This window comes from Haematobia irritans, chromosome 2 (genome assembly GCF_050003625.1).
Source record: "Haematobia irritans isolate KBUSLIRL chromosome 2, ASM5000362v1, whole genome shotgun sequence".
In the NCBI taxonomy this organism is placed as follows: Eukaryota; Metazoa; Arthropoda; class Insecta; order Diptera; family Muscidae; genus Haematobia; species Haematobia irritans.
The window spans coordinates 25,914,593-25,930,118 of record NC_134398.1 but is presented as its reverse complement, the minus strand read 5'-3'; the positions used below and the strand labels follow the sequence as shown (position 1 = coordinate 25,930,118).

The following is a 15,526-nucleotide window of genomic DNA, read 5'->3' as shown; positions in this document are numbered from 1 at the left end:
TGCAATCGGATCAGATTTAGATATACACAGTCTTACACAAGTTTACATACGGTTTAAGAAATTGTATTTTCTTTAATTAATAAAATATAATAAAATATGCATATATATGCTTTAGATTTTGTAAATTAATTTGAAAAACAAAGTGTCTGTCAATTTTCAAGAAGATTTTTTTAGTCCGGATTATAAACAACAACAAGAAACCTGTTTAGTTATAAGGTAAAAACCTCAAGGGTATGTAAACTTATGTGAGACTGTGTAGCTCCTATATATATCTTTCAGCCGATATGGACTTATATGGCCCCAGCAGCCAGAGTTTTACACTAATTTGCTTGAAATTTTACACAAGGAGAACAATTAGTTTATTGTGATTTCATCCATTGTTGTGGCCAGATCGAGGAACTCTGCGACTAAGGTGGGGTGATCTGGTGGTAATTCGGGTTGGTTTAGCAGGGCAAGAGAAAAGATGACGCGTGTCGTGTGGCCCTTGGTTGCAACTTGGACATACGTCAGCTACGCTGATATCAATCACTGATAAGTAGGAATTGAGACGGCTGCACTTGCCTGATCTTAATTGGGCTAAAACTACCCTCGTCTGCCGTGGGAGGTCTCTTTCCTCCGGTGCTATGGGCTGTGGACGAGAACAGGATTAACCTTGTAGCTGCTCACCGCTTCAGCTACAGTATCCTCATGAATCCTGTTCAAACCTGCCTGATACGCTGCTTGATCTAGAGGCTCTCTTTTGTAACGCTGGATCTCGCGCTCTAGATGATGTATATCAACCCTTATGTTTCTGGGTGGTGGTTGTGTATCCATGAGATGATGGTTTGCGGAGACACCCAGTCGTAGTTCTAAGGGCAGCGTTCTGGCAGGTCTGTATGTTATTCCACTGCGTGTCACTAATCTGCGGTGTCCACACTGGAGCTGCATAGTTTACCACTGACCGGCCAATTGTCTTATAAGTAGTTAACAAGGGTTCTTTGTCCGCACTCCAAGTACTGCCGGCAAGTGACTTGAGGACCTTGTTTCTACCGCGGATCTTATTACATATTGCAGTGACATGGGCAGATGACCTGAAAAGGCTGTCGAATGTTACCCCGAGTATCATGGGGTAGTTTACTGTCGGAATTATTTCGCCATCGACTCTAACATTCAACTGCCTACGCACTTCCGCCGTCCATGTAGTAAACAGCGTGGCTGAGGATTTGGTGGCAGATATCCTCAGATTTCTAGCAGTGAAATAACTGGTAAGATCAGCAATGTAGACGTTTAAACGATCGCATATGTCATCAACAATGGGATGCCATGATTGTACAGTCGTCCGCATATGATACGATCTTGACGCCGTCAGGAGGGGTGGAATCGAGGACAGGTAGAGGTTAAATAGTGCCGGAGATATCACCCCACCCTGGGGAACTCCCTGTTTAACTCTACGGGGTTTTGACTTTGTGTCCCTGAATTCCACGTACGACTGGCGTCCACACATATATATCAGAACCCAACGTTTCGTTCCTGCCGGTTGGGACATATTCTCGATGTCCTCGAATAATGTGGCATTGTTGACCGTATCGAATGCTTTCGATAGGTCAAGCGCCACGAGGACCGTCCTATGACACGGCTTGGGATGATTAAGTCGCCTATTGATATGTGATATGTGTACGAAAAGGCATGTTAGGCCGTCGTCGTACTGTGTACCTTACGGAATCCATGTTGATGGTGGGCAGCTGGAAAATTCTCCACAAGGCTGGGGAGGAGTAGTGCCTCAAGTGTCTTGGCTACTGGCTAGAGAAGGGATATCGGTCTGTACGATTCACCTTTACTCGAATCTTTGCCTCGCTTCAGTAGTGGAATCACCCTTCCCATCTACCAGACATCGGGTATAACGAGTGATTCCAAGGACAACTTGAGGAGTCTGGTCAGATACTCAACTCCCAGTAATCCCAGGTGCTTCAGCATTAGCATTTAAAATCCGTCGGGGCCCAGCGCCTTGGATGGTTGATGACATTGGTAACTTCGGCTGCGGTAAATTGTGGTGTGTCATCGGCTCGGAGACCACGTATGCGACGAGTGGCTCTCCTTTTCGCTCTATCATTCTTGGGATGTTCGACAAACTGTCGGTTGAAGTATTTGACGCATCTCTTTGGATCAGTCACAGTCACGTCGCCAAAGGTGACTGAAATCCCATCATCCCTTGTAGCGGTCTTCCAGAGGGCTCTCACTGTTGACCACAATTTACCTGTTCCTGTGCCTTGGTTACATTGCTTCAGGTGCTCTAACCATGTGTTCCGCTTGTGCTCGTCGACTATCTTACTAATCTCTAGATTCATTTCCCTGATTCTAGGGTCAGCAGGGTGAGCACGACGGCGATAATCACTCTCGTCTGCGAGTCCCGCCACTTCAGCTGGGAAGTTAGGCCTCACTTGTGCAATTCGGCGATCTATATATTCGGCGATCTATATATTCTTTGAAGCCTTCCCAGTTGGCTTTCTTTTGGTTTATGAGCGTCCGGCGTTCAGAGGTTATGAAATCGGAGGGTCGGTTAATGGTGAGAATTATGGGGAGGTGGTCTGAACCCAATGAAATGACGGGTTGCCAGGAAACGTCATTTATCAGACCAGGCGATGCCAAGGATACATATGGCGAACTGCTGCAATCACCCATAATTCTCGTGGGGGCCTCTTCGTTCACCGTGCAAAATGTGGAGTCATCTATCTGCTCTGCCAAAGCTATGCCTCTCTGGTCATTACCCAGGAGAGAATGCCAAAGTTCGTGGTGGGCATTAAAGTCTCCTAGAACCAATCGGTTATGCCCGCACAACAGCCACTCAATGTTTGGGCTATAACCTGGAGCACAGCTACCAACCGGCGGCTCTATCTCGGCAGCTCCAGACTTGACTGCATAGTCTGATGACCCACTGCTACTATCACTGGCACAGCATCCTGCCACGTAGTCAGTATGACTATACTCCCGTAGCGATGTTAGGCCGGAACAATTCAGGAAGTGCACCCATTCCAAGCACCGGTTACACCTCACCGAAACCGAACGATGGTGAATTTGGTTTCGGCAGACCGAACAGTACCATGGTCCGGGGTTCTGCTCTATCCCGGCTCGGACCAAAAGCAAACGGAGAAGGTTCCCCGGGATGCACCACCTGCAACACAAAAAGACGGACGAAACAACACGTACACTGATGTGACAGCCGCTGGCCGATGAGTTGGACCCATCGGGTCAATCCGGTACAGAGAACCCGCCGCCGTGGGATTGATTAGTACTATAGTCAAGTGGGCCGAATTTGGTTGAAATCGGTTCAGATTTAGATATAGCTCCCATATATCTTTCGGCCGATACGGACTTATATGGCCAGAGTTTTACCCTAATTTGTTTGAAATTTTGCACCAGGAGTCCAATTAGTAGTGTGGTCAAGTGTGTTAAATTTCACTGAAATCGGTTCAGATTTAGATATAGCTCCCATATATATCTTTCGCTCGATTTGCACTATTATGACCACAGAGGCCGAAATTGCACTCTGAATTACGTGACATTTTGCACAGGGAGTAGAATTAACATTCTTACTATGCTTGTTAAATTTGGTTTAAATCGGTTCAGATTTAGATATAGCTCCAAGATATATCTTTCGCCCGATTTAGACTCATATAACCACAGAGACCAAAGTTTTACCGCGATTTACTTGAAATCGCGCAATCAAGCAATCTACATCAAAATGTAAATAGAAATTTTAAATTTCGTCTTACTTTTTGCCCACACTAGTATAAGCTTAAATTCAAATTAAAAACTCGATAGTTTAGGTATCCTTCCAATGTGTTATAGTCTTTATCATCACTCATGTCTTTTAAGGTCATTTAAAAATTCATCTAAAATCTTCAACTGGTTTCTCACAGACTTGGTGGCAGTTCCACCAATAACATCATATTTTTCCACATTTCCAACATAATCGGCCACTTTAAAAATATCAACATCAAAATCGGGACAAATTTTTTGTAAATCTCCCAGAGGTACCCCATTAATATCAACTGATAGGCGTTCAGCATGTGCTACCACCGCTCCAATATAATGATGGGCCTTACGGAATGGAACTCCTTTGCGTACCAAATAATATGCCTATAAAAAAAATATTTACAAATACGAATATTATTAAAGGACTTTCTTTTATATGACGCAAAAACTTACCCAATCTGTGGCCAGCATATCAGGACTTAAGGCAGCTTCCATGTTTTGTGATTTTACTATCATATTTCTTATCACACCACTGATTACCAGCAATGTCTGTTGCAATTTATCAAATGATTCAAAACAATATTGCTTGTCGAATTGTAAATCCTTATTATAGGTCGAAGGTGTACCTTTGATAGTCATCATAATTCCCATTAAACAGGAACTTAAATTAGCCGATAATCCTCGGACAAGTTCCAAACTATCTGGATTACGTTTTTGTGGCATTAAACTACTGCCTGTGGAAAATTCATCAGATATTTCAATAAAATCAAATTCCTTTGTAGCATATATGATCAAGTCTTCGGATAAACGGGAAAGATGTAAACCCACCATGGAACAAGAATAAATGAAGTCAACTGAAATGTATAGAAAAATTAGATGGGGTAAAATCTCGATTGCGAAATATTAATTCCGAACAAACAGTGGGATGAAAATAAAGTCAATGGACAAAATAAAGTCTAAATGCAAAAATAAATATTCTTTAGTAAAAAATTTTTCCACAACCTAGGAGCACGGTTACCACTCGAGCCAAAAATAATCTACCAAAAGAGAGAGGAGAAAATTTAACCAAAAACTACCAAATAAAAAATCTTATTTTACAAAACTGTATTTTTATAGGAAATTTTTTCAAAATTTTAGTGTCTTTGGCAAAAATGCTCAGGGTGGGCTCCTGAGTCGATATAGCCATGTCCGTCTGTCCGTGAACACATTTTTGTAATCAAAGTCTAGGTCGCAGTTTTAGTCCAATCGACTTCAAATTTGGCACAAGTATGTGTTTTGGCTCAGAATAGATACCTATTGATTTTGGATATAGCTCAGATTTAGATATAGCTCCCATATATATATTTCGCCCGATATGGACTTATATGGCCCCAGAAGCCAGAGTTTTTCCCTAATTTGCTTAAAATTTTGCACAAAAAGAACAATTAGTACTATAGTTAAGTGTGCCAAATTTTATTGAAATCGGTTTAGATTTAGATATAGCTCCCATATATATCGTTCGCCCGATTTACACTCATATGACCACAGTGGCCAATCTTTTACTCCGATTTAATTGAAATTTTGCACAGAGAGTAGAATTAGCATTGTAGCTATGCGTGCCAAATTTGGTTGAAATCGGTTCAGATTTATATATAGCTCCCATATATAGCTTTAGGCCGATTTACACAAATATGACCACAGAGGCCAATTTTTTGCTCCGATTTAGTTAAAATTTTGCACAGAGAGTAGAATTAGCATTGTAGCTATGCGTGCCAAATTTGGTTGAAATCGGTTCAGATTTGGATATATCTCCCATATATAGCTTTCGCCCGATTTACACTCATATGACCACAGAGGGCAATTTTTAACTCCGATTTAGTTGAAAATTTGCATTGTTGCTATGCGTGCCAAATTTGGTTGAAATCGGTTCAGATTTAGATATAGCTCCCATATATACGTTTTTCCGATTCCGACAAAAATTGTCAAAATACCAACATTTTCCTTGTAAAATCGCCACTGCTTAGTCGAAAAGTTGTAAAAATGGCTCAAATTTTCCTAAATTTCTAATACATATATATCGAGCGATAAATCATAAATAAACTTTTGCGAAGTTTCCTTAAAATTGGTTCAGATTTAAATGTTTCCCATATTTTTTTACTAACATTGTGTTCCACCCTAGTGCATTAGCCGACTTAAATTTTAAGTCTATAGATTTTGTAGAAATCTATCAAATTCTGTCCAGATCGAGTGTTATTTAAATGTATGTATTTGGGACAAACCTTTATATATAGCCCTCAACAGATTTGACGGATGTGATATGGTATCAAAAATTTAGATCTACAAAGTGGTGCAGGGTATAATATAGTCGGCCCCGCCCGACATTAGACTTTCCTTACTTGTTTTTTACCAACATTGTGTTCCACCCTAGTGCATTAGCCGACTTAAATTTTAAGTCTATAGATTTTGTAGAAATCTATCAAATTCTGTCCAGATCGAGTGTTATTTAAATGTATGTATTTGGGACAAGCCTTTATATATAGCCCTCAACAGATTTGACGGATGTGATATGGTATCAAAAATTTAGATCTACAAAGTGGTGCAGGGTATAATATAGTCGGTCCCGTCCGACTTTAGACTTTCCTTACTTGTTTCTATAGAAAATTTTTTCAACATTTTATTTATATAAAAAATTTTGTCAACATTTAATTTCTGTAAAAAATTGGCAAAATTTTATATCTATGGAAAATTTTGTCAAAATGTTATTTCTATAGAAAATTTTGTCAAAATTTTATTTGTTTAAAAAAATTGTCAAAATTTTATTTCTATAGACAATTTTGTTGAAATTTTATTTCTATAGACAATTTTGTTGAAATTTTATTTCTATAGAAAATTTTGTAAAATTTTAATAGAAAGTTTTGTCACAATGTTATTTCTATAGAAAATTTTGACAAAATTTTATTTCTTCTATAAATTTTGTCAATATTTTATTTCTATAGAAATTTTTTTAAAAATGTTATTTCTATAAAAAATTTTGTAAAATTTTAATAGAACGTTTTGTCCAATTTTATGCTTCTATAAAAAATTTTGTCAAAATTTTATTTCTATAGAAAATTTTGTCAAAATTTTATTTATATAGAAAATTTATCAAAATTTTAATACTATATAGAAAAATTTTCAAAATTGTAATACTATATCAAATTTTGTCAAAATTTTATTTTTGTATCAAAATTGTGAAAATTTTATTTCTAAAGAAAATTTTGTTAAAATTTTATTTCTGTGAAAAAATTGTCAAAGTTTTATTTCTATAGAACATTTTGTCAAAGTTGTATTTCTATACAAAATTTTGTCAAAATTTTATTTCTATAGAAAATTTTGTCAAAATTTTATTTCTATAGAAAATTTTGTCAAAATTTTATTTCTGTGAAAAATTGTCAAAATTTTATTTCTACAGAAAATTTTGTCAAAATTTTATTTCTGCAAAAAATTGTCAAAATTTTATTTCTATAACTAATTTTGTCAAAATTTTATTTCTGCAAAAAATTGTCAAAATTTTATTTCTATAACTAATTTTGTCAAAATTTTATTTCTATAGAAAATTTTGTCAAAATTTAATTTATATAGAAAATTTTTCAAATTTTTAATACTATATCAAATTTTGTCAAAATTTTATTTTTGTAAAAAAATTGTGAAAATTTTATTTCTGTAAAAAACTTGTCAAAATTTTATTTCTATAGAACATTTTGTCAAAATTTTATTTCTATACAAAATTTTGTCAAAATTTTATTTCTATACAAAATTTTGTCAAAATTTTATTTTTATAGAAAATTTTGTCAAAATTTTATTTCTATAGAGAATTTTGTCAACATTTTATTTCAATAGAAAATTGTAAAAATTTTATTTCTATAGAACATTTTGTCAAAATTTTATTTCTATAGAAAATTTTGTTAAAATTTTATTTCTGTGAAAAAATTGTCAAAATTTTATTTCTATAGAACATTTTGTCAAAATTTTATTTCTGTAAAAAAAATTTTCAAAATTTTATTTCTATACAAAATTTTGTCAAAATGCTATTTCTATAGATAATTTTGTCAAAATTTTATTTCTGTGAAAAATATGTCAAAATTTTATTTCTATAGAAAATTTTGTCAAAATTTTACTTCTGTAAAAAATTATCAAAATTTTATTTCTATAAAAAATGTTGTCAAAATTTTATTTCTGTAGAAAATTTTGTCAAAATTTTATTTCTATAAAAAATTTTGTCAAAATTTTATTTCTATAGAAAATTTTGTCAAAATTTTATTTCTATAGAAAATTTTGTCAAAATTTTATTTCTATAGAGAATTTTGTCAAAATATTATTTCTATAGATAATTTTGTCAAAATTTTATTTCTGTGAAAAATTGTCAAAATTTTATTTCTACAGAAAATTTTGTCAAAATTTTATTTCTGTAAAAAATTGTCAAAATTTTATTTCTATAACTAATTTTGTCAAAATTTTATTTCTATAGAAAATTTTGTCAAAATTTAATTTATATAGAAAATTTTTCAAATTTTTAATACTATATCAAATTTTGTCAAAATTTTATTTTTGTAAAAAAATTGTGAAAATTTTATTTCTGTAAAAAACTTGTCAAAATTTTATTTCTATAGAAAATTTTGTCAAAATTTTATTTCTATACAAAATTTTGTCAAAATTTTATTTCTATACAAAAGTTTGTCAAAATTTTATTTTTATAGAAAATTTTGTCAAAATTTTATTTCTATAGAGAATTTTGTCAACATTTTATTTCAATAGAAAATTGTAAAAATTTTATTTCTATAGAACATTTTGTCAAAATTTTATTTCTATAGAAAATTTTGTCAAAATTTAATTTATATAGAAAATTTTTCAAATTTTTAATACTATATCAAATTTTGTCAAAATTTTATTTTTGTAAAAAAATTGTGAAAATTTTATTTCTGTAAAAAACTTGTCAAAATTTTATTTCTATAGAAAATTTTGTCAAAATTTTATTTCTATACAAAATTTTGTCAAAATTTTATTTCTATACAAAAGTTTGTCAAAATTTTATTTTTATAGAAAATTTTGTCAAAATTTTATTTCTATAGAGAATTTTGTCAACATTTTATTTCAATAGAAAATTGTAAAAATTTTATTTCTATAGAACATTTTGTCAAAATTTTATTTCTATAGAAAATTTTGTTAAAATTTTATTTCTGTGAAAAAATTGTCAAAATTTTATTTCTATAGAACATTTTGTCAAAATTTTATTTCTGTAAAAAAAATTTTCAAAATTTTATTTCTATAGAAAATTTTGTCAAAATTTTATTTCTATACAAAATTTTGTCAAAATGCTTTTTCTATAGATAATTTTGTCAAAATTTTATTTCTGTGAAAAATTTGTCAAAATTTTATTTCTATAGAAAATTTTGTCAAAATTTTACTTCTGTAAAAAATTATCAAAATTTTATTTCTATAAAAAATGTTGTCAAAATTTTATTTCTGTAGAAAATTTTGTCAAAATTTTATTTCTATAAAAAATTTTGTCAAAATTTTATTTCTATAGAAAATTTTGTCAAAATTTTATTTATATAGAAAATTTTTCAAAATTTTAATACTATATCAAATTGTGTCAAAATTTTATTTTTGTAAAAAAATTGTGAAAATTTTATTTATAGAAAATTTTGTTAAAATTTTATTTCTGTGAAAAAATTGTCAAAATTTTTTTCTATAGAACATTTGGTCAAAATTTTATGTCTGTAAAAAAAATGTCAAAATTTTATTTCTATACAAAATTTTGTCAAAATTTTATTTCTATAGAAAATTTTGTCAAAATTTTATTTCTATAGAAAATTTTGTCAAAATTTTATTTCTATAGAAATATATGTCAAATTTTATTTCTATAGATAATTCTGTCAAAATTTTATTTCTATAGAAATATATGTCAAATTTTATTTCTATAGAAAATGTTGTCAAAATTTTATTTCTATAGGAAATTTTGTACAATTTTAATAGAACCTTTTATCAAAATTTTATTTCAATAGAAAATTTTGTCAAAATTTTATTTCTATAGAAATATATGTCAAATTTTATTTCTATAGAAAATTTTGTCAACATTTTATTTCTATAGGAAATTTTGTACAATTTTAATAGATCGTTTTGTCAAAATTTTATTTCTATAGAAAATTTTGTCAAAATTTTATTTCTATAGAAAATTTTGTCAAAATGTTATTTCTATACAAAATGTTTTTCAAAATTTTATTTCTATAGAAAATCTTGTCAAAATTTTATTTCTGTAGAAAATTTTGTCAAAATTTTATTTCTATAGAACATTTTGTCTAAAATTTATTTCTATAGAAAGTTTTGTCAAAATTTTATTTCTATAAAAAATTTTGTCAGAATTGTATTTGTATAGAAAATTTTGTCAAAATTTCATTTCTATAGAAATTTTTTTTCAAAATTTTATTCCTATAGAGAATTTTGTCAAAATTTTATTTCTATATTTAGACAATTTTGTCAAAGTTTTATTTCTATGCATGTGAACCCACCACGGAACAACAATAAATGTAGTCAACTGAAATGGATGGGAAAATTAGAGGGGGAAACCCATGGATTACGAAATATTAATTCCGAACAAACAGTGGGATGAAAATAAAGTCAGTGGATAAAATAAATTCTAAATGCAAAAATAATGATTCTTTAGTAACAAATTTTTCCAAGACTGAAGAGACGATGGTTAGGTTAGGTTAGGTTAAGTTAGGTATCAGGCTCGATGTATCAGGCTCACTTAGACTATACAGTCCATTGTGATACCACATTGGTGAACTTCTCTCTTATCACTGAGTGCTGCCCGATTCCATGTTAAGCTCAATGACAAGGGACCTCCTTTTTATAACAGAGTCCGAACGGCGTTCCACATTGCAGTGAAACCACTTAGAGAAGATTTGAAACCCTCAGAAATGTCACCAGCATTACTGCGGTGGGATAATCCACCGCTGAAAAACTTTTTGGTGTTCGGTCGGAGCAGGAATCGAAACCACGACCTTGTGTATGCAAGGCGGGCATGCTAACCATTGCACCACGGTGGCTCCCGATCTTTTGGGACCTATCTTGTGAGTTACAATTTTGCACATAATCTGACAAGCTGTACATTTTTTTATAAGAAGCTTTTAAATCTATATTTAACCAAGTTCATAAACCGTAGCTTATTAAGTTAACACCACGCCCTATTACGAGTATAACAAGGAAATCATGTATACTTCGGAAAACAATAATACAAGATTGAGTGTTTTGAACGCCGTCGTGCTAACCCTGCTGAGCCTAGAATCAGGGAACTGAATCTAGAGATTAGTAAGATAGTCGACGAGCACAAGCGGAACGCATGCTAAGAGCACCTATAACCTAGGTACAAGAACAGGTAAATTGTGGTCAACAGTGAGAGCCCTCTCGAACCCCGCTACGAGGGATGATGGGATTTCAGTCACCTTTGGTGACGTGACTGTGACTGATCTGAAGAGATGCGCTAGATTATTCAACAGACAGTTTGTCTAGCATCACGAGAGTAATAGAGCGAAAAGGGGAGCCACTCGTCGCATACGTGGTCTTCGAGCCTATGACACACAATAACTTACCACGGCCGAAGTTACCGAAGTCATCAACAGAGCGAAACAATCCAAGACACTGGGACACGACGGAACTTCAAGGCTAATGCTGAAGCATCTGGGAATACTAGAAGTTGAGTACCTGATCAGTCTCCTCAATTTGTCCTTGGAATCACTCATTATACCCGATGTCTGGAAGATGGATAGGTTGATTCCACTACTGAAGCCAGGCAAAGATTCGAGTAAAGGTGAATCGTACAGACCGATATTATTCTCTCGCCAGTACCCAAGACACTTGAGGCACTACTCTTCCCCAGCCTTGTGGAGAATTTTCCAGCGGCCCACCATCAATATGGATTCCGTAAGTTACATAGCACGACGACAGCCTTGCATGCCATTTCGGCACATATTAATATGGGGCTCAATCAGTCCAAGCCGTGTCATAGGACGGTCTTCGTGGCGCTTCGATACGTCCCTACCGGCAGGAACCAAGCGTTGGATTTTGAATTATCTATACGGATGCCAGTGGTACGTGGAATTCAGGGATAAGATGTCAAAAACCCGTAGAGTTAAACAGGGTATTCCCCAGGGTGGAGTGATATCTCTGGCACTGTTTAATCTCTACCTGTCCTCGATTCCACCCCCTCCTGACGGCGTCGAGATTGTATCATATGTGAACGACTGTACAATCATAGCATACGGGCCCATTGTTGATAACATATTCGATCGATTAAATCGATTACCAGTTATTTCACTGCTAGACATATGAGGATATCTCCCAACAAATCCTCAGCCACACTATTCACTACATGGGCGCCGGAAGTACGTAGGCAGTTGAATGTTAGAGTCGAGGGCGAAATAATTCCGACAGTAAACTACCCCAAGATAATTGGGGTCACATTCGACAGCCTTTTTAAGTTGTCTGCCCATGCCACTGCAATTTGTAACAAGCTCCGCGGTAGAAACAAGGTCCTCAAGTCACTTACCGGCATCACTTGGGGTGCGGACAAAGAAACCTTGTTGACTACTTATAAGGCAATTTGCCGGTCAGTGGTAAACTATGCCGCGCCAGTGTGGACACCACTAACGAGCGACACGCAGTGGAATAAAATCCAGACCAGTCAGAACGCTGCCCTCAGAACTGCGACGGGATGTCTCCGTAGTACACCCCTGGATCACCTTTATGCGGATACCAAGATCATTCCAGTGCGTAGACAGAATTATATATTGTCGAAGCAGTAGCTCCTGCTTTGCTATCGCAGTAGCCATCCAAATCCTCATTTTGTGGATAGGCAACCATCACCTAGGAATGTAAGGGGTTGATCTTCATCTTCTAGAGCGCGAGATCCAGCGTTAAAAATGTTAGCCTCTTGATCAGGCTGCATATCAGACAGGTCTGAACAGGATTCATGAGGATATTGTAGCTGAAGCGGTAGGAAACTACAAGGTTAATCCTGTTCTCGGGGTCCGACCACGGCCCATAGCACCGGTGGAAAGAGACCAGGGTAGTTTTGGCCCAACTAAGATCAGGCAAGTACAGCCGCCTCAATTTAAGTTGCCTACCTATCTGTGATTGATAGCAGCATAGCTGACGTGCGTCCCATCTGGAACCAAGGGCCACATGACATTCGTCACCTTTTCACTGGCCCAGCTAAACCTACCCGCACCCCACCCTTGTTGCAGAGTTTCTAGATCTGGGCACCAGTTGAAATACCAAAGCATAGAACAAAATGGATGAAATTACATTAAAGGGTGATACGGTCAAAATTTGGTCAAGGGAAAACGCGTGTAAATCGGTAAAATCGTTTATTTAAAAAATCAAATTAAATTTCTTTTTCAAGTTCAATTAGTATAAAAGTCAGGAAAATATTCAGTTAGGCATTAGCTTTTCCAAATCCGAATTGCCGGGCCTCACGCTTGACACCTGCCATCAGATTTTGTACAGCCACCGTGTCCACCTTCTTCGCCGCAGAAAGCCAGTTTGCCTTGAACTGCTGCTCATCCTTAGCAGTTTTTTTTGGTCTTCTTTAGGTTCCGCTTGACAATAGCCCAGTATTTCTCAATTGGGCGGAGCTCTGGCGTGTTGGGAGGGTTCTTGTCCTTGGGAACCACCTGCACGTTGTTGGCGGCGTATCACTCCATGGCCTTTTTACCGTAATGGCAAGATGCCAAATCCGGCCAAAACAGTACGGAACAACCGTGTTTCTTCAGGAAAGGCAGCAGACGTTTATTCAAACACTCTTTCACTTAAATTTCTTGGTTGACAGTCCCGGAAGCTATGAAAATGCTGCTTTTCAAGCCACAGGTACAGATGGCTTGTCAAACCAGATATTTTTTTGCGAACTTTGACAGTTTTATGTGCTTGAAAATATCTGCTACCTTTCCCCTTCCTTTTGCCGTATAAAACTCCTGTCCCGGAAGCTGTTTGTAGTCGGCTTTGACGTAGGTTTCGTCGTCAATTACCACGCAGTCTAACTTCGTCAGCATCGTCGTGTACAGCCTCCGGGATCGCGCTTTGGCCGTCGTATTTTGTTTATCATCGCGATTTGGAGTCACTACCTTCTTGTAAGTCGATAGTCCGGCTCGTTTTTTGGCTCGATGCACGGTTGTAGACGATACACCCAGCTTATTTGCGGCATCTCGAAGAGAGAGGTTAGGGTTTCGCTTGAAACTACCGGCAACTCTCTTTGTCGTCTCAGCGGCTTCCGTTTTTCGATTTCCCCCCGATCCAGATTTCCTGGCTGTCGACAAACGTTCCCCAAACACTTTAATTACATTTGTAACAGTTGATTTGGTAACTTTTAGCGATTTTGCCAGATTTGCGTGCGAGTAGCTCGGATTTTCGCGATGCGCGAGCAAAATTTTGATACGCTGCTCTTCTTGCTTGGACGGCATTTTGACAACTGAAGAGTGAATTCCAAAATCAAAATAGGAGCAACATTCTACACACACACACCTTCAAAATGAGGGGTTTTTAAATGCAGGTTTTTTAAATGCAAAATTTAAAGAAATACGTCAAGTTTACATTGACCAAATTTTGACTGTATCACCCTTTAAAAACTGTTACAGCAACAACAACAAGATTGATTTGGTGGTCTGTTATTGTACTTCACTATTTCGCTCGTTATACTCACCCACAAAATCTCTATCTCCCACGGCATGCATACTATTTTCAGTAGCAGAAGCAAAACCAAGTCGTTCAGCTAGCCATACACGGTCGATTCCCAAAGGATTTCCAGCCAAAGCACCACTGCCCAATGGTAAAACATTAGAGCGAATACGTAAATCCGCTAAACGCAAACAATCTTCGCGTAAAGCAAAAGCATGAGATAATAGCCAATGTGAGAATAGGACAGGTTGAGCTCTTTGCAAGTGAGTATAGCCAGGCATTAGGATACTTAAATTTTGTTGAGCTTGCAGACACATAGCTTCCATGGTCTGCCGTAATGCCATACAAGTTTCACGTATGGCCTTACGCATCCATAATTTCATATCGGTAACAACCTGATCATTGCGACTACGACCAGTATGTAGCCTTTGACCCAGTTCACCAATTAATTCAGTGAGACGTCTCTCATTAACGGTATGCACATCTTCGTCGGTGGGTAAAATTTTAATGAGGCCCTCAATCCAATCATAACGCACCAACTCTAGCCCACCCAAAATCGATGACAATTCATTGTTTGTCAAATAACCAGCCTTGGCCAAGGCTTCAGCATAGGCTTTACTACCATCAAGGTCATCGGCAAAAAGTCGAGAATCTACCGGTAGACTACAATTAAGCGAAGCCAAACAATCGTTTGTTTTCCCAGCAAAGCGTCCTCCCCACAATTGTGTCATTTCGTTGATATGTATGTTGTTGTCTTTTCTTTGGATTTGATAAGCGAGCGCGATCTTAACGTGATGAAATGGAAATCACAACTATTCCAGCATTTATTATCTCATCTACATATGTGTAGTAATGGAATTTAGATTTTTTTTATGAAATTATAATAAAACAATGTTATTTTCTTATCAGTGTCATAGAGAGCACAATTTTTTGATTTTTTGTTTTTCATAAAAAATTCCCGTGGAATGGTAAAGGTGTTGATTTGATATAATTTAAGAACATGAAAATGAGATTATCTTTCTTCTTTGGGATATTTAATATCTCTGAGTTAGTTTGGTGTAGATAAAATCTATTTAGTTATGAACATAAGCTCAGGAATCACCGT

At 35.4% G+C, this 15,526-nt stretch overlaps 1 protein-coding gene across 1 annotated transcript; it reads right to left on the bottom strand.

The window, feature by feature from the left end:
• Positions 1-3,798: 3,798 nt before the first annotated feature.
• On the bottom strand, positions 3,799-15,247 carry Argl (Argininosuccinate lyase). The gene is made up of 3 exons (XM_075293578.1): positions 14,447-15,247; positions 4,186-4,586; positions 3,799-4,116 (listed from the first exon to the last, which is right to left on the bottom strand). The coding sequence occupies exons 1-3, from the start codon at positions 15,150-15,152 to the stop codon at positions 3,835-3,837; spliced, it is 1,389 nt and encodes a 462-aa protein (XP_075149693.1). The 5' UTR covers positions 15,153-15,247; the 3' UTR covers positions 3,799-3,834.
• Positions 15,248-15,526: the final 279 nt, after the last annotated feature.